The sequence below is a fragment of the Lampetra fluviatilis genome, chromosome 30, assembly GCF_964198595.1.
Source record: "Lampetra fluviatilis chromosome 30, kcLamFluv1.1, whole genome shotgun sequence".
NCBI classification, from domain to species: Eukaryota; Metazoa; Chordata; class Hyperoartia; order Petromyzontiformes; family Petromyzontidae; genus Lampetra; species Lampetra fluviatilis.
The window spans coordinates 8,054,364-8,073,458 of NC_136304.1; the positions used below are offsets into that span (position 1 = coordinate 8,054,364).

The following is a 19,095-nucleotide window of genomic DNA, read 5'->3' on the forward strand; positions in this document are numbered from 1 at the left end:
CTGAGGCAGACAGTTTTAAAGGTTTAAAATGGGTGTAGTCCAAGGGTCATAAACGAAGTGGGCGGGGCTCTGATTTTACATGAACAGGTTAAATTTCCCCACTAAAAAAGCCACCTCGCTCCCTCGCTCACCGAGCTCGACGTTGCTGCTCTGCGATCTCCCATTAACATGCTAATCTCTCACAGTAACATAGCCACCTCCACGCCCTCATGGAGGCCGCTCTCCGATCTTACATTAAAATGCGAATCTCTCACATTAACATAGCCACTTGGAGGCAGCGCATTTATTTAGTTCCAACACAACGGGATGACTTCACCCTTTAACAAGACAACGACCTAGGGTGGTAACCACCCTGGCTAACTACACTGGTTACTGAGTAACTATTAACTCTGGACCTGGGACCAACAGCATGCTGCCCGGGTCCACGTGCTGGAAGACTCGCAGAACGGAGATCGTAGTCGAAGGGTTTCTTCCCCGGGACGGACAGCCACGATCCCTCTCGGGACTCGGCTTATATTCTCTCCGGCGTGGCCGGTTCCGCTCCTGGCCACGCCCCCTTTCCAGAACCTTCACGAAGAACCTCGGTTCCTATCACGTGACCCTCACAGCCCCATCTTGGGGGACCCCCTGTCATTCTATACCGGTCACGTGTCCTCCCGGGTCAACCAGACTGTCATGGCCTTACCTGACCTTCCCCTCAGGTCGACACACACACACCGTGCCCCTCTAGGGCCGGTACTGCACCCACAGCATGGTGACATCCAGCTATGTCACTACACATGTGTGTCACTACACATGTCACTACACATGTGTAGTAACACATGTGTAGTGACATAGAATGGGTCACTACGGCGTGTAGCGCTGGTTGCTGGCAGAGAGGGGAATTGTGGGTGTAGCAGCCGATCTGCCAGAAGAGCATGCAGTGCCATGGAATGGGTCACGAGGGTGCGTAGCGCTGGCTGCTGGCAGAAAGAGGGCATCTGAGGACGTAGCAGCCTCGTCGGCTAACAGGGCACGTGATAGGCCGGGGTAAGGGAGGTAGGGCAAAGGTGACAGAGGGGACACGTGGGGTATAGCCCAGAACCTTCTCGTAGGTTCCAAAAGGGGGCGTGGCCGAGGGCGGAGCCAGGCCACGCTGGGGGGCATAAAAGGGAGGTCCCGAGGATGGATCGGAGCTGTCGTTTGGAATGGAATCTAAGGTGCTGCGTCTTCGTCTCCTCGGCGTCGTGGGTCAGGCAGCGTGCCCCGTCCGTAGTTATCCCGTGTGTGAACAGAAGTGTTTAAGTGTAGAATAAACGTATGTGCCTCCTCCTATTAGCGTCTCCGAAGTGACTCGCTACACGTGTAATCGTAATTAGTCTGTGGTAATTCGCCTATTGCCTTAATTACGTGACAACAACTGTGACTTGACGGCACAACAACCGTGACATAATGCGGCCGTCATTTCTGCTTGGGTGGCCCTCCCCGCACTTGCCTATCGCCAGTACTGCCCCCTCCACCCCAACTCCCACCGCAACCCAGCATGAGCTTCCCACGCGCGGGAGTTGCAGTGCCATGCATGTCCCCCCTGTTGCCTGTCTTGTCGCGGCTGTGATCCCTGGTTCTCTCCGGTGAGTTTTTATTTTATTTGGCGACGTCAGAGCGCGTTTGTTAGGGATGATGATGATGATGTCTGACGTTTCGCTCGACGCGCTGGGGAGTTTCTTAAGGTCACGGGATCATTCGCGTTCGCAACGCAAACACAGCGGGGAGAGCTGAACTTCCTCTTGCAAAGGTTTCGCCCGTCTGTGAACCCCGCAACCTGTTTCCGCGTGGTGAAGGTCTCCGAGATAGTAATCTCATGCCGTTGGTAGGTCGCGATAGTCTATCTGCAGACTGTTAAACACACAATAGGCTTTCGCGTCCAATATCCAAATTAGAGGTTTTTTATGGGGTTCGATCGCGTAAATATAAATGTGTCGTTAAACCCGCCACCATCCGACACAGCAAATTAGAAAGGCTTGTCACGTAAACAAAATATTGTAACGAATTGGCATGTATTGTTTACGTAGCATAACTTATCAATTGGCCGTGTCGGGTGGTTGCGGGTTTAACAGCACATTTATATATTTACGCGATCTAACCCCCCAAATAAACTACATTATGGATGATATTAGTCGCGAAATTATCCGTGTCAAACTAAATCATCTGAATTACGTGGCCACGTGTGCCACGCACGTGGGATTTGCACTCAACACAGTCGCGATCTTTTCCCTTTTCCATCTGGTGCATGTAGCGACCTCTAGTGGCTGCCGGGATCACGTGACTCAATCGCGTGCGGCAAATGAAGAACGATGCATCGTCACACAGCTCTTGCTCACCATGCCCCCCCCCCTCGACTACCTCACCGCATCCCCCAAAACCCCTCTCCTCCACCCCTCGCTTGTTTCCATGCACACCGGCACGCAACCCTGCTCACCCTCACCTCGCAACCGCTCACCCCGCTAGCCACGGGGCCACATAAATCACCGCAGTAATGAGTGTTTGTAAAGCTTTGACGTGAAAACCAATTTCCAGCGAGCCCCCCCCCCACCCTTCCATGCCTCCCCCCCCACCGCCCCCCCATCGTTGTGCTCCCATAACCTCGCCGCACCTCTGAGCGAGCGACTATTTGGCGAGATGCGCGTTGAGTCAATACACGCGGCGGCGGTGGCGGAGGAGGAGGAAGCGGCTCGCACCACGAAGGCGGCTGTCGTGAAATTCAGGTGGCTCCGAGAGACACTGAGCCGGCAATCGCTGAGAGTCCTGGGCTTAAATCCACGTCTTTCAGCCGCCTGTTCAGTATAAGTGTATTTATACTGGAACAATCCGATGAGCTATATAACTCATTTTCACAGATGTCCAGTAGAGTTGATGGCCTCAGCCCGGTCATCAATGGCTGCACGAAAAAAGATCACATTAAGGTTCGTGTATTCTTGAGTCACGGTTCGGCCTCAGGCTTTGCTCTGGCTCCAATAAGCCGACTCACAGCTACACTTCACTTGAGCCAACTCTAACATGCTCCCAGTCGTGCTGAGGATTTCCATGAGCGTAGCCTGAGCCAGGCCACGGCTGAGCCGTTGATGCGTCTTTGGAAGCAACTGAGCAGCTCCAACCCGAGCCGCGTTAAGAAGTGGGGCCAATACGTTTGGTTCTGTACTTGATTTGGTTAAATTCCAACTCTGAACATTGTAAATATCGGTTCTCCGGTCACGCGACAAGCGGGTGGCGAAGTGCTGCCCTCTACTATGTGAGCCAGGACACTTGAAGGGATCTTAAATCTATCTCTGTGAAATCCGCTTCCACCGGCCATTCTCTATCGTGCAGACTTGCACGGCCCTTCGACTGATCCGGATTGGATCCTCGTCATGTGAATGTCTCCAATAGCGCAATGAAGATGAGATTTGGGGCAAATTAAAACACAAAAATAATTTAACCGCTGAGCACCAAGCCCTGCCACACACATCCCCCATTTGTTTTGAGGCCATCCCACGGCGAGCAATGCGATGTTTGTGTAAGAGAGTGGCACCAGAATTTGTCACGGCCGATGGATGAGTTTGCGCGGTCACCGAATGGCCGTCACGGGAGAAAACGCGCCCAGGAGGGCTACCGCCGCAGAGATGGAGCGATGAGATCGGTTCATATGCACGAGCGAGATGGATCGTAGCATCACCGGGACCTTGAATGACGGAGACGTTGTGGGTGGAGGCCGTTATTCAGCAGTAGATAGACCATGACCTATGATGACCTAAGATTATATTGGAGATAAGAGTTATGAGATAAGCTCATATGCAGGAGTGAGATGGGTTTTGAGATCGTGGAGCCTTCAGCAGTGATAGAGCATGGCTGCTGCTGATGAAGTCACGATTTTACATTGGCACTCAGGCCACACACGTGTTTATTTTCCGACATTGGGGGGGCAGGACGGGTAAGTGCGTGGATGAGGGGGCGGGGGGCGACTCGGTATGAAAGAAAGTGGTTGTGGTCTGGGTCGCGATCCTCTGACCTGACCCGTGACCTGATCATGAGCCAAGGGCAGCAGGAGCCGCCGTTTCAATTTGCCGAGCCAAATGAACCGGGTGGCCTCGTGGTGAGTCAATTCATCACCACACCGCGCACTCCACCACGCCTCCCCGTAGCAACGTGAGGGTTTGGCTAAATTGCAATTTGTGGAGCCTTACTTTCCGGAGCAGAATACGGTAAATATCAACACCGCAGCATGTGGTGCCAGGCAGTGCCATGCCGTGTCGGAGGAGCAAGGGCGCAAAGGCCGCCACGGACACCCATCCAGGGGGAGGCGCCGCTCCATAGAGCGGAGCAAGAATTGTTCGAAACAAAGCAAAGCAGTTGGAGGCCGTGGTGGTTCAAATTGTGGATGGGGCGTTGCCGGCGCCGCAGCAGCAGGAGGAGGAGGGAGGAGGGGAGAGTGCGCCTTGCCCCGGGCGCGAATATGTCCAGCGACCTCTCGAATGCAAGGTGCGTGCTGGTAATGAGATTTGAGGTCGCTCGCTTCGCGATGCCTGCCCGTATCGCGTGTGCGTTCGCTCGGATCGTGACCCGAATCATGACCCCTCGAGATGATGCGCTGCCGTCGTGTTACGCTTTCTCACAATCGTAAATGTGCGGCGGTCGTACCGTGCAAATAACGCATTGTGTACACAGTGGCACGCTTAAAACGTCCCGACGTCATAAAAGAATGGAAAAAGTCGGGGTTTACAATTTCGGCCCAGAGTAAATATTCGGGCGAGGTTCGTGCAAAAGATGTAGACAAGTCGAAACGGTCCACCATTGAGAGGAATATACAGCCCGTTACTGTGATTTGTGAGACAATATAAATATGTAGAGGTGGTGGCCAGAGCGGCGCCTTGAAACCCGACCGGATAGAGGGCCTCGTAAACAAGCACCTGGGTCAGGGACCTCTGGACAGAGCACGCCGAGCGGGTTTACGACACCAACAACAACAACAACGCACGTAAACAACAATAACAGCGACACGCGCGGTTACTCTCCTCGAAGTTTTAACTCAAATGGCCAAAGACGTCGCCAATTTTGCGTGATACATTTGTTTTATTCCCAAGTGTTCGTTGGCACGCCGAAGATGCGGACATTCCGTGAAAGAAAAGGTGAAATACTTGTTTTTTTATATTTCTCGACGCTATTTTGACGCAAAAGTGTCGGGTAATTTTGCGCGCTGTACCTGATATTGAGCATTGGAAGCGCTGCAGCGATTATAGGCTTGCCGAAGATGCAAGCCATTTGATTCCTGGTTGTGGAGAAAGGGGGTGGCACATCTGCAGTGTCGAGGGTAAAACCAGCAACGTGTTTGGTTCTGAGCCTTGGCCAAACATCCCAGGGCTAAACTAAATTTGTGTCTTATCTTATTTTAATTTATATAGCGTCTTGACCAAGGCGCTGAACAAATAATGAACTATGTGAAGGGTAGAATAGGGTAATGGGATTAGATGAGTTGATGAGGATGGCAATGCGTGATGAATATGACGGTGCGTAAAATTAACGAGGATGAAAGTGCCAGTGAGTGGTTGATGATGATGAGTGAGTGTGATGGATGGGTAGGCAAGTTGGGAAGAGGGATGGAGTTAATGATGCTGAAGGGAAGGGGAGTTTTGGTAAGTAAGGAGACATGTACGTTTTAAGGGAAGAACGAAGCATAGACGGTTATGATGATGGATTGACACGTGCAAAGTACTTGCCAGGACCCTGCTGAAAAACAGTCTTGAGACTCAGGTTTTTCTGGATAAATAAGCGTCATGATGAAAAAAATACATGTTTTAACAGCGATCTAAGGGATTGTTTTAATACAACATTGATATGTCCACTGAACATGTCCCTGTCGTTTGGAGTGAGTGTTCTTTCCAACAATCGCTCTGATGAGACTCAAAAGATCGAAACAGGTCCAGATTCATGTTTTAAAAGATGCTTATAAATACAGCTGCTTGTCAATCTACTTCTGGATGAAGGCCTTACAATGCCTGTTGTTTGACCATACTTCACCACCCTGATCAGTGCGGGGCTGTAGGCGTTACCCAGGAGCTGTCCATATTGTTTAGATATGGCTCGCTACTGATGTTAGCCGTGGCCGGGAAACAAACTCAGGTGGTCCAAAGCTCAGTGCGCGCGAACCACCTGCGGCATCGCCGCCACCATGATCATTCAAAAGAAAAACCTTAAAATTGTAAAACGCTCCCAATACTCACAGCATCCACCGTGACACCTTCACATTGTGTGAGATGCGATGCAATCTGGGCTTCGTCCTCGCTTATGGGTCCACGTCGTTTGGAGACACGGGCCACTCTGCAGGGGAGGTCTTGGGTTGATTTACACAAACTGATTGATTTACACGGCCCTGTCGGGGTCACAGACAAAAGTATAAACCGCAGTTGTAAACGAGGATTTACGGCCCAACTCACAAGAACATCCGCGCGCGGACGGAGGAGAAAAGTCGAGGCCTTAAAAACGGGGCTTAAAGACCCCGATGGAGTCGGCAGAATGAACGTCCGAAGCCGGCCTGTAGTTTTCATTCTTAAACAAATGCCACTTGATTGTATTTGTCTGGAAGGTCAACACGCCGATGGACTAGAGCAATATATATTATTCATATGTTAGACACGGGACGGAGTGCTGATTATATTTGCTTTCTCGCCCACTATTATGACTTTGTTGTATTTCGCGTCATTGAGTTTCAGACCTTGCGGCCAGCCAAGAACAAAGAGGCACCCTCCCATCGAGTCCGTCTGGAGCCGTGGTATCTCCGCTACAGCACTGGACTGGCGCAGAATGGGCGAACCCTTGGGAGAGGGATCATTTGACGAGATCAGCTATAGGGTATGAACACGATTTTTTCGAGAACATTTTAAAGGCCGTTTTAGACTTTCAATTGCGGTGCTAAACGCGTTATCAGCACGTGGACGGGAGATTTGCTTCGAAGTCTCATTGTGAAGCTGGCGACGATGCTGTTCGTAAATGGCCTCAAGATTATCGTCTTATTCTACACGAAAAATGCGCTGCTTTGTCAATCCACTGCTGGATTGCGCTTCGTGGGCGATAGATTTGGACCATACTTCCCCGCGCTCGGTTAACTGCGCGTTGAAGGCGCAGGGAGTGTGGACGCGAGAGTGATTGTGGTTTGCTCAGTGCCGGATTAAGCTGATGCGGGCGCCTGTAGCATATGTTATAAAGGCGCCCTAAAAAAAAAATGAAAACACAAATTTTTTTTACTTGCATAGTAAAGTAATTGTATTTTTTTTATTTGCTATACAGCCAGATAATACGACACATCGCTAACCTTAAACACCCAGTCGTTCGTAAAAGTTGAAGGCGGTATAGTACTATAGTAATAGAGCAAGTGCAGAATCACTGAACCGGATTTGATAGCTTGAAAGCATTTAGCGCAGGGCCCTTGGAAGTGCAGGGCCCGTTGCATCTGTAGCTAATTCTAGATTTGAAGCTTTCGTGACTGCAAGGATTCATACTCTGGTTTTTTCGGTTAAGTCACGTAGGTAAAAAATAAAATAAATGAAAACAACTAAATTAAATCACGACGTCTCGGGCGCAACACAAGCGTCCGTCATCAGGTGGGAAAACATGGCCTACTGCTGATGCAGACTGACTGGTCTGCATATATGTAGCTACTTTTGCTACTAGAATAATCCGGAATAATCCGCATTATCTGGCTGTATAGGAAATGAAAAAACATACATTTACTTTACTATGCAAGTAAAAAATGTGTGTTTTAATGTATTTTTATTTAGGGCCCCTTTATAACATCATGCTACAGGCGTTGCACTATCTTCATCCGGCACTCACCCCAGCCACTACCACCCGTGTCATCACCCCTCTTTCTCTTTTACGATCACAGGAAACAAGAAGATGCTCGGTGTAGTCGGCACTTTGCTTCGTTCATCAATTCGGTTTTTTTTCAGTGCTTTGCTTTATGTGTTCCTCCCCCTCTCTCTCGCCCCTCCACCCACAAGGGATCCCTTTGCCCAGGGGTCTAGAGAGAGGGGGGAGGAACGGGAGGGGGAGAGAGGAAAGGGAGGAGGAGAGAGAGGAAAGGGAGGAGGAGGAGAGAGGAAAGGGAGTTGCAGTGACAGGAAGTTCTTGCCGCGACGTGGCCACTCGTGGGTGGTGCTGTCGACGCAGCGAGTTGGAGAAAGAGACAAAGACGGGGGGGAGGGAGTCGAAGCTGAGCCCACAGAGACGGGGACATCCCTCGCATCGCGCTCAGCTACGCGGTTTGTAAATCCCGCATGCAGTGCAACCCTCTGGGGGCGTCTTGTCAATGCAACGGTTTAAGCATTTGTTCAGCAGCATCGGCAGCCGTGGTCATAACCACTGCTGGATGAAGGACCCCCTCCCCATCCCCATCCCCCAACCGTCGCCCTCTGTCCGGGTCCCGTGATGCAACAATTAGGAGGTTAAGGGAAACCGATATCGCGATAATCGTCAACTCGAATATCGCGAGCGGCGATTATCACGGCCACCTCGCGTGAGCGGGGGCTGCTTTGTGGCTTTACCAGGCCCATCATCGCGCCGCGGTCGATACACTCAGTACTGTACAGCTTTGTTGGACAGTCGAGTGGTCGTACATTTTGAGAGGTACGGTTCTTGCCCTGGCAATGTGGAATTGGCACCGGTGCTTGACGTCGCTGCATTGAGCTGTGATAAGCTCCCGAAAACTGTACAACCGAGCAGCCCAGCTGTTCCATAAAGTGATGTAAAGCTGGTCACATGTACAGTACAGGGAAAATGTGTCTTATGATGCGGAGAATGCGGTAATAAGGGACCGTCCATAAATGACGTCACGGGATTTTGGACGATTTTTGATCCCCCCCTCGTCACACGGCGTCACAAAAAGTCAGACCCCCCTCAAATGTGACGTCACAAAGCTCTGCTCCCCCCCCCCCAAAACCATATTTCCATTTTGAAAATAAAACATGCTTCAAATCGCTTTAAACTATTGTCATTGTAGTGCGTAGCGCTGCACTGATGTTGTAGGAGAAAACATGTATTAAAAATAATATTTAATTAAGTAGAACGTGTTGTCTATATTTACTTAAAGTTGCGCATTTTGATGTGACATCACATTTCTCAACCCACCCCCTCCAGGTGCGTGCCTTTTTGTCTTGCGTTGAGATACATTTTTGCGTTGCACACTTTCACTGCTCGTGCCACACACATCCAGACATATCCACCTCCAGGCACCCATCCACGATTAGCCACTGGACCATAGCCACTCACAGTCACCACCGATCCTCGCAGAGAACCACCCGCTCACACCACCATCCACCTTGCCATCACCCACCCACTGTATACCACACACATTAATCCACCCACCCACCCAGTCATTCATTCACCCACACAATCATTCATCCACACAGTTACCCACACTGCCACGAACCCACACAACCACTCACTCACCCACCCCAGTCACTCATCCACATAGTCACTCATCCACCCACCCAATCACCCACCCACACAGCCACTCACCCATCCACTCACTCAGTCATCCACACAGCCACTCACCCACACAGCCACTTACACACCCACCCATCTAATCACCCACCCAGTCAGTCACTCACCTAAACACCCACCCACTCAGTCACCCACACAGCCACTCACACACCCACGCATTCAACAGTGGCCATGAGCGGCCCGGGCTCCGGCGTTCGCGCCACCCTGGCGAGCATCGCGGCCGACACCACGCGGCCTCTCCCGGGCTGCGGCGCGACGCCACCCGTGTCCGTGCTGGACATGCACACGGGTGGCGAGCCGCTGCGGGTCGTGCTGGCCGGCTGGCCCGACGAGGCGGCGCTGGGGCCCGGCGCGGCCGCCACGCGGAGGGCCCTGCTGGCCGGCGCGCGGCACGACGCGGCGCGCCGCCTGCTGATGAACGAGCCGCGCGGTCACCGGGACATGTACGGCGCCGTGCTGGCCGAGCCGGCCGAGCCCGGGGCCCACCTGGCGGCCGCCTTCGTGCACAACGAGGGCTGCAGCACGATGTGCGGCCACGCCGTGCTGGCCCTCGGCCGCTTCGCCGTCGACTTCGGCCTCGCACCGCCCCCGGCGCCCTCCGCCCCCTCGGTGGACGGCGCCGAGCCGGAGACGGAGGTGCGCATCGAGGTGCCGTGCGGGCTCGTCACCGCCTTCGTGCGGCGCGGCGCCGACGGAGCCAGCGACCCCCACGTCCGCTTCCACAGCGTGCCCGCCTTCGCCTTCTGCCTGGGTGAGCGCCGGTTCCTGGCGATGCGGGGGGGGGGAGGGGGTAGCGGGCGGTTGGGGGGCGGCCCCGGCGGCGCCGCAAATTGGCCGTGCGCACGCGGCGCTCGGCCCGGCGGCCCGACGCTCGGAGCGCAAAGCGAGCGACGACCCCTGATGGCGCGAAGGCGGCGTCGCGGGCGATGGATCTTCAATTTTATTTTAAATTACATTTCATATTAGTCGTGCGCGCCATAGCGAGCGCCGTATCGACCTGCATCCCGGTGCCAGCCTCGTCTCATCAGTCAATCCGTTAGCGGTGCAGCAGCTCTTGCCTGCGGCGCCTCCTCATCCTCATCCTCCTCGCCGCGCTTGGCCAACTTCCCGTGCCCCCTGGGGCACACCGATCTCACCGCCGCCGCCGCTGCTGCTGCCGCCGCTGCTGCCGTACAGACGAGCTGGTCGCGGTGCCGGGCTACGGGCAGCTGGCCGTGGACGTGGCCTACGGCGGCACGTTCTACGCCTTCCTGAGCGCCTCGTCGCTGGGCCTGGACGTCCGATCGTCCTCCACCAAGGCGCTGGTCGAAGGGGCCACCGCAGTGACGGAGGCGGTGAAGAAGCAGGCAAGCAAGGGGAGACGGGGGAGACACACGCGGGGATGGGTTTGTAAGGCTCCTCGCTTGCGCGATCGGTGCCGTACGCTCGTTTTGCCCTCTCACCTGAGCCTCCCACAACCTTGGCTGGACCCGCATGAGGTCCAGAAGGAGAGGCTGGACCAGAGGGCCCTGGTGCACACCCCTAGTTGAGGTTTAATCCCAAGCCAATCGTCTGCTGATTATTATGCTTTCATCGCGAGGGATTCCCACGCACCAAAGTCTTTCGCTTTTATTACTTTGAGTATTATTTTTCTGCTTGTTTATCCAGAAAAGGCTCACTGAGTCTCGAGACACAGGAGGGTCCTGCCAAGTTTATTGCAGTAGGCAGCGATGTTGCTGCTCTGCATAATCACAACAGACTAATCTGCAGGGCATTTGTCAGCATTGGGATATTTGGCCAATACCAGTGACACATTTTTTTAACTTTTGCTATGGGAAGAAATCGGAGAACCCAGAGGAAACTCACGCAGAACAGGGGGCGTAGAGACAAACTCCACACACGGAGGCTCCCTGCTGCCAAAAGCTTCTCATCCATGCTTCACCTCCTCTCACATGGCAGTGAAAGGCTACAAAGATCCCCCGTATAGCCTCTAACAGGCTCCTGGGCAAGTGTTGTTAGCGAGCACCGATGAAGGCCGGCAAGGCACACGAGGGCGTGGTTGTATGTCCAGCACCACGCCCGACCGCCTTTGTCTCCCTAGTGCCGATGTCTACACATCGCACCAGGTACTTATTTAAGGCTGAGTCGAACTAGGGAATGCCCTGCACCGGTTCAGATAATCGTCACTGATGTTGGCCGTGACTGAGAATCGAACTCGGGTCGCCGGGTTTGTAGCGCCGCGCACTCACCGCGACACTACCAAGGCCACACACGCATTTGTCCGCGCTAAGGCATTTACCGAAAACGATTGCAGACGGATGAAGTCCATCAGGTAAACCCCTGCAATCCGAGGCTTCGGAATTTCCTCCCTTGTCTCGCGAGAGCAAATATTCATCTCCACCGCTGCCACCGCCACTACGCCGCTGCTGGCTCACGCGAGGCTCTTGTCCTGCCCTCACGCCCGGGGGTCTCTCCGTGGCGCGGCGCTGTCGTCGTGGGCGGCGGCGGTCGACCCAGCACCGGCGCAGCGTTAACGCCGCCGCGGTGTCTCGGCCCCCACCGCCCCCCCCCCCCCCCATTTCAAGTAATATTTTAACCGCCGTCATTTGCATTCTGTTCTCCCTTGTCAATGTTACCCAACCTGCATGCTATTATCTTACATCGCGTGCCGTGGATTATTTGGTGACGCTGCTGCTGCTGTTGTTCGCGGTTGTGCACCGGCATGATTAACAAAGAACACACGTGCGCTACGAGGAAGGGCCTTTGCCCGCAACGTCACCTGGTCTATATTTTTCCAGTCAAAGCCGCAGCGTTATTGCCGAACGTGGTGGGTTTTTTTTAACGTCGCCCGTCTTCTGAATTGGTGTTAACATTTCGGTGACGATGGCGACGATGATAATGATGACGACGATGAGTAACATTTGCCTTGTGGTTTTATCGGCATTCTTTTCTCGCTAGCACAATGCTGCTGCAACGCGCAAGCTTCACAGGCACGACGGTTTCTTTCACGGTGATGTCTCTAATAATATACAGAATACATAAACCTCCAGCAACCCGTGTCCTTTGACCTTGACGTCGCGACGTTCCCATTCCTGGGAACGTCGCGACGTCCTTTGACCTTTTCGGTGAAGTGCCCCCTCCCCCCACCCACTATCCGAAGCAATGCAACGTGTTGCTGGTCTATAGCAGGAAATGTCATTGGATTGGTCAAAGAGCCCGGGACATTCTTTGGGTAGGGACAGGAATAGAGGGATGACAGATTTCGGTAGCGGAGCGATATTCACCTTTACACTTTTGTATCTGAAAGGGATTCATACGCGGGGTGTTTTCACCCTGAATTGTAGCCCAAAATGTCAGTATTTTTTTTGTGTTGTTGCCTTTGCTGGAACGGCTCGACAGATATTGTGCGAGAGCGAGGACAGATGCCAGAAATTGCGCTTTTCATTCCGATTCGGCGATAAATCACGGGAACGTGCTGCCCTCAACACACGTGTGTCCACACACACACACGCACATTTATGATGAAATCTCGCGGAATGCGTGCGATCTCCATCGCATCTCGCCAGTGAAGCAGGGTTGATCCTGGATGGCGCGTGGATGGGCGATCGCCGCGCCTGACCGGCGCCGTGGATGGCTGCGGGGGCTGCGTTGAAGGCAGCAGAGGGCAGCGTAGCAACATCGTTTGTCGTACTGTGCCGTGCTCCAACAATCTACGCTCATACTCATACTCTAACCCGACATGGTGAAGTACTGTCAGATAACCTCACCGCAAGCTTGGCATGGGGAGGACCTAATCCATGGGGAGGCCCTCATCCAGCAGCGGATTAAAAAGCGGGTCATAGCTGCGCACGTACACACAAGCGGCACGTTATGAGCGGTGGCACCGTGTTGGATTCATGGCAATGCCGGTCAAGGGATTCGGTAGCGGCGTGTGCGGCCAGCGTTCGCCCGGCCAGCGTTGGCACGGTTGCCGTTGGAGCGGCTTGCGTTGGCGCGGTTGGTGTTGGCGAGGTTCATGTTGGTGCGGTTTGTGTTGGTGCGGTTTGTATTGGTGCAGTTCGTGTTGGCGTGGATCGTGTTGGTCTGGTCCGTGTTGCTGTAGTTGGCGCGGCTCGTGTTCACGTACTACGCTGCCCTGGCAGGTGCGGCTCTTCCACCCGGACGGCGAAGAGCTGGCGTTCCTCTATGGAACCATCCTCACCGACGGGAGTGATGGATTCTCGGAGGAGCCCACGGCCAACGTTTGCGTCTTCGCAGACGCCCAGGTAGCGCCGGCACCTTTCGTTTTGTATTCGCCGGGCGGTGGCGCGGCGGTGAGTGCAACCCGCACTACGATCCTGCAAACCCGAGTTTGATTCCCGACCACGGCTTACATCTGCGGTGGGTGCTATCTAAACCAGTCGTGATCTGTCCTACCATTTGCCAACCGGCAGTGACCAGCGTGGTGAAGTATGGTCAAAAAAGCTCCATGACCGAATGCATCGTGAGGAGGCCTTTATCCAGTGATAGACCGACAAACGGCTGTACTTCGTTTTTCTTTTCATATAATTTACAAATGGTATATCAATTGTGCTATCATGACCATGCGATTAGATAAACAGACTTCGATTCAGAGCACTGCAGCTGGCAGGGCATCACCCTGTGTGAGAGAACAGCCTCGGAAGATGATCGCTTCAATTGAGCATATTTATCCACACAGAGCAAATATTATTTGTCCGATGTGAAACTGACGTTTTTAATTCTTCAGTATTTGTCGACCCTGGATGGATGATGGGCCGAGTTAACGCCCAAGCCGGATTTGAGCTCCCAACCTTGCTCACTCCTTCTACTCACTCCCCTGTTGAGCCACCCGTCCAATTACAGGCGACCGCTACCAGCATTCGAACCCAGACGTTCCGTCTCAGGGGCCACCCGGCCACTGTCGCGCTGACCACTGCGAATTGTGCCCCAGGTGGACCGGAGCCCCACGGGGTCGGGGGTGACGGCCCGCGTCGCCTTGCAGCACCGCAGGGGCCTCCTGAGCCTTGGCCAGACACGGCGCTTTGAGAGCGGTACCACGGGCTCCGTGTTCAGCGGCAAGGCCATCGCGGTGAGCGGCGCTCCGGGCGAGACACGGGGGCCCTCCGCCGTCGGCGTGTCTCACCGCACGGGCTCATCTGCCGTGTATAGACGCCTCCCGAGAAAATGGTCGGGAGAAGTTTTGGATTGAAACGTTTGGGATTTCGGATTCGTACGGATAATCTTTTTCTGGAGTTTTCATTTCGGATGTCCTGGTCGTTGCACGTTGCATACTCGTGTCACGTGCTAATGTCACTCATGTTCTTTTTTCTTCTGCCCATTATGAACGTGCTCCCAGTGTCTGGCAAGAACACAGCGCCAGACATATTTTTTTGGATAATCGGGAATTTCATGTACTCAGGCTTGATTTTTTTTTTCACTCATTCATCCGGAAATCAGCAGCGAAATCCGAATCGTGAAAAATCACGGATAAAACATTTGATAAACTTCAATGCCTGTGCATATCTCCCACTAGTCCCAGTGCACTTAAACAATAGTTTGACATTCTCCATGAAAGTTATGAGGCCATCGCTTTAACAATTATTCCACCTACTGTTGAGAAGGAGAATAGGGTCCTTATAAATCAGGGGGATTGAATAGAGCCCAGCAATACATCACAGAGTGCATTATGCTGATTATAATCCCCGATTCAAATGAGAATTTCGCCCAGGAATGCATCACTAAGGGGATTATGTAAAAACTGTTTGCCACGATTTTTTTGTCTTCATAATATAATTCTTATCAGGTCCCGCCTTGGTATATGAGGTGCCACATCGTATCCACTGCACCGCTCTGTGTGCCCTGGGGAAGGGCCATTACCTGAAACATTCCCTATTTTTGTTTGTTTACTTTTCAAGGTCACAGTGTTATTGACGATTGTGTTGCCATTATCGGGATGGTTCACCCTGCACCGAAGGCATACTGAAGAGGTTCGGCTCGCCCGCTGTTTCATAATAGCCACATCGCGGTGCATCGAGTCACAGACCGGTACACACGCCAGAGTTTGCGCATGAGAATTGAAGAGTCGGTGATTATGCAATGGATATGTAAATTACCTGCTGATATGATGCTCACGTTTGAGGGGGGCGCGGGGGGTGGGGGGGGGGCGCAGCGCTGCAGTGCTTTGCCCGCCGTGCTCACGGACCCGAGTTCGACTCCCGGCCACGGTTAACGTGAGCGGCGAGTGACACTGGAACCGTTTCGTCGATCTTAGACGAGGAGGCCCCTTCATCCAGCCGTAAGGATTTACGTGGGGCCGTGAGTTATTACGTGGGCGATCTTCTTTGTCGGTCGCACGTGCATTCACACCTTTTGCCGCGTTTGGCGGAGCAAATGGAGAGCGGTGCTCGCGGGGCTTCTTGACTTGCGGTGGCTCCCACCGTGGCCCGAGAGTGGCTGCAGTCTGCACGCTGCGCCATGGCTTCTTTAACTAATAATAATAATAGGAGCGTCTCCGGAGGGTGACCGTAATGCATGTTGTCAAATCTGCCGGTTGACCGAAGGCTTCGAGTGTACGCTTTCCGCTCGGTTGGTGCCTCACAACCAACCGTGGGATTCCTTCTCCTGATTCAAATCAAGCCGAGCAGCCGCACTCGTGACGATGGGTCGAGAGGCCCCGGGAGCTTCCTCCCGCAGAGTTCCGCAGAGTCTCGAGCAAACTGGCTTCGCTCCAAGTGGCGCAGCATCACGCACGTTTCAGTCGTCGCGCACGCACGAAAAATTACTCGCATGCTCCTGCCTTCCATGCAAGCATTCAACTCCCCGCAAGGCTCGCCCCTTTAACCTTAGGACCGAAGGTTTGTTACATCGGAGATGATTAATCCGCTGTGTCCGCAAGGCACCGAGGAGTTGAGATTTTAAAATTAGCAGGGTTCATTTTTTATTTTCTTGCTGCCCCCCTGACGGTGGAGCAAAATGAGTCGGCGCGGGTTCCCCACAATTCCCTCGCGGCATGTGCCCAATATCGTTGGCTGAGTGATTGATGGCCTTCCTCACAGTTCACCTTAAATCCGTCTGGCGCACCTGACGCGGGCCCTCCGGGGGCCCTCAGCCGTCCCCGTTTGGCCGCTCGTCGGCGAGCGTAAATCGAACGGTGAATAATGATTTAAGGCACCGGGGGGGGGGGGGGGGGTCATCGGCGGGTCCTCGTCCGTAACGACTCGCGCCCGCCGCACCGTGTGCCGCAGGAGCTGCGCTGTGGCCGGTTCCCAGCCGTGATCGTGGAGGTCGGCGGAGAGGCGCACTACGTAGGCACGGCGCGCTTCTCCCTGGAGGAGGGCGACCGGCTCGGAGCGGGATTCCTCCTGAGATGAGCTGCCCCCCGCAAGGAGGGCACGCGACCGCCGGGCCCTCCGCTACGATCGAGTGCGGCGGGGACGCTCCCGCCGATTGGAGTCGCTGCCGTCCGCCCACGGCCACCAGAGGCGCCGCCGCGCGATCGCCGGGGCGTTCCGGAGAAACTCCACGGGGGCGGCGCTGGCGGGGCTGCCAGCCCTGGCTTGCTGATAAATAATTGCAGCGAATGCTGGCTCTCGCGACGTTGGGTTTAAGTTCTGACGGATGCACGCTCAGATTTTGAATTAGCACGGATGGCGATTGCAGATGAAGCCCGATTTCCGAAAAAATGCACGTGTTGAGGATGTACAATCGCTCTTGTTCCTGAATAAAACTGCAAATGAATGAATGCGTAAAAAAATATTACAAACCGATTCAAAATATAACGGCAGTTTACGTTTTGGAATAAGTCGCCTGCCGATGTGAACCGTACTTTGGCGGTAAGGTGGAGCCCTAAGGTGGAGCCCTAAGGTGGAGCCCTAAGGTGGAGCCCTGAGGTGGAGCCCTAAGGTGGAGCCCTAAGGTGGAGCCCTAAGGTGGAGCCCTAAGGTGTTGCCCTGAGGTGGAGCCCTAAGGTGGAGCCCTAAGGTGGAGCCCTAAGGTGGAGCCCTAAGGTGGGCACGTCTCTCACAGTCGCTGGCGGAGGGTGCCGTCGCTGCTTTGACGCGCGGGCAGGACACGGGTGGTGGCCGCGCACGCTCACCCACGTAGGTTCACCGCTGGGTCGCTCCGTCGTCACGTTCGAAAAAATCCGTTGCCCGACGTGGCCAGCGGTGGAAAATCGAGGTCTCACGGCGCGCGCTGAGCGGCACGTTCGGCGGCTCTCCGCGCGTTGCATGGGGAACGATCAAAACAACACAACGCGAGCGTGCTTTATTGCTCAGCCGAGTACAAACAGAGCCGGGGAACGGCCCTTTGTGCGTCTGCGCGGAGTAAATTCTCACGCTCGCGTAACGGCTCGCACTGCGTAAATAAATGTATTTGGGGCAGACCGGCAAAAGCAGAAGCGGAGCCGCGCGGTCGTTACTTCACGAGCGACTGTGGCCAGGCTGGGGTTACACAGCAAGCTGCCTTGAAGTGGCCTAATTTTGAACGGTCATCTTCAGCTTCACTGGCCACAAACTGCACTCAATTGTTTTGCAGAGCGAACAATAAAAGCAAAGAGGAACAATCAGTGACAGATGTCGTTGCAGACAACGGTCCTTCATAGCATATACATCAAGGTACATTTCCCGAAGCGTCAACTCTTCGTAAATATATTTGCCCTTTTAAGGTAGTTCCGTACGTGTTATTGACGACGAACGTGTTGATTGTTTGCTGCTGTTACGTGGTGCTTCTGCACTAATACAAACGGAGCAGCTTAAGATCGTTAAAATTTAACAAAAAAAATAACGAATGGCCTTCCTGCTGCCGGAGAAACCACACGCACGCCGCCACGGTCACGCCGGGGAGGGCAAATTGAGCTTTTATGGTTACTGCGGCCACCGCCGTTCGGCGAGATCCAAGTGGCAACGTTAACAAGGCGATACCAGCAGGTGGCATGCAGCAGCAGCAGCGGCCCACGTATTGCTGTGCACGCGCACACAGACAAAGCTCCCCCCCCCTCCGTATAGCCCCAACAAACCGTTGGGGCAAGTGCTGTCAGCGAGCGCCCGTCAAGGCCGGCACGGCAACACGAGGGGGTGGGTGGCAAGCGCCACGCCCGGCCGTCTTTGTTTCCCCGGTGCTGATGCTTACGCAACGCACCAGGCACTCATGTTATTCTGGTTCGACCTAAGGGAGGCCCTGGACCGGTGCAGATATTCGTCGCCGATGTTGGCCAGTGCCAGGGATCGAACTCCAGGGGGGGTCGTGGTGCAACGCCATTAAACCTGCACCACCTGCAGTGGGTGCAGTGGGAGCCTCGCTGCAACCACTCGGGAGAGAAAAGTGCCCAGCGTGATTGGATGGTTTGATCCTCATCACAAGTGCTGTGCCAGGGATCTCTTAACCCCTGCAGGTCATCGCCGGGTCACCGCGTGGCTGGACGGCCAAATCGTCCCCATGAGCAGCGACGACGGTAAGCATGTCGTGGTTTACAATCCACTGCTGGACCAAGGCAATCCCACACCGCGTTGTACATGGGGTGTGTTAGACCATACTTCACCACGCTGGTCAGTGCGGTTTGGCGAAGGGGAGGGTCCAAATACAACTCGCTACTGATGTTTAGCCGTA

General features: G+C 54.1%; 2 protein-coding genes across 3 annotated transcripts in view; one reads left to right on the plus strand and one right to left on the minus strand.

Annotated features, from left to right (window-relative positions):
* Positions 1-19,095, minus strand: part of VTI1B (vesicle transport through interaction with t-SNAREs 1B) — an 88,825-nt gene that overhangs the window by 39,191 nt on the left and 30,539 nt on the right. The window lies entirely within an intron of this gene.
* On the plus strand, positions 8,135-17,343 carry L3HYPDH (trans-L-3-hydroxyproline dehydratase). Of its 2 annotated transcripts, none has more exons than XM_078870700.1 (6): positions 8,135-8,270; positions 9,145-10,261; positions 10,687-10,856; positions 13,632-13,754; positions 14,441-14,578; positions 16,734-17,343. In XM_078870700.1, the coding sequence occupies exons 2-6, from the start codon at positions 9,682-9,684 to the stop codon at positions 16,857-16,859; spliced, it is 1,137 nt and encodes a 378-aa protein (XP_078726826.1). In that variant the 5' UTR covers positions 8,135-8,270; positions 9,145-9,681; the 3' UTR covers positions 16,860-17,343. The 2 variants fall into 2 exon arrangements, with proteins under 2 accessions (XP_078726826.1, XP_078726827.1); XM_078870701.1 differs by having other exon boundaries at positions 9,221-10,261.

Bases quoted from the DNA above. Each gene is read 5' to 3' on its own strand.
- L3HYPDH (XM_078870700.1), top strand. From the start codon at position 9,682: ATGAGCGGCCCGGGCTCCGGCGTTCGCGCCACCCTGGCGAGCATCGCG. The intron at 10,857-13,631 runs GCAAGCAAGGGG...CTGCCCTGGCAG, and splicing joins CGGAGGCGGTGAAGAAGCAG to GTGCGGCTCTTCCACCCGGA. The intron at 13,755-14,440 runs GTAGCGCCGGCA...ATTGTGCCCCAG, and splicing joins GCGTCTTCGCAGACGCCCAG to GTGGACCGGAGCCCCACGGG.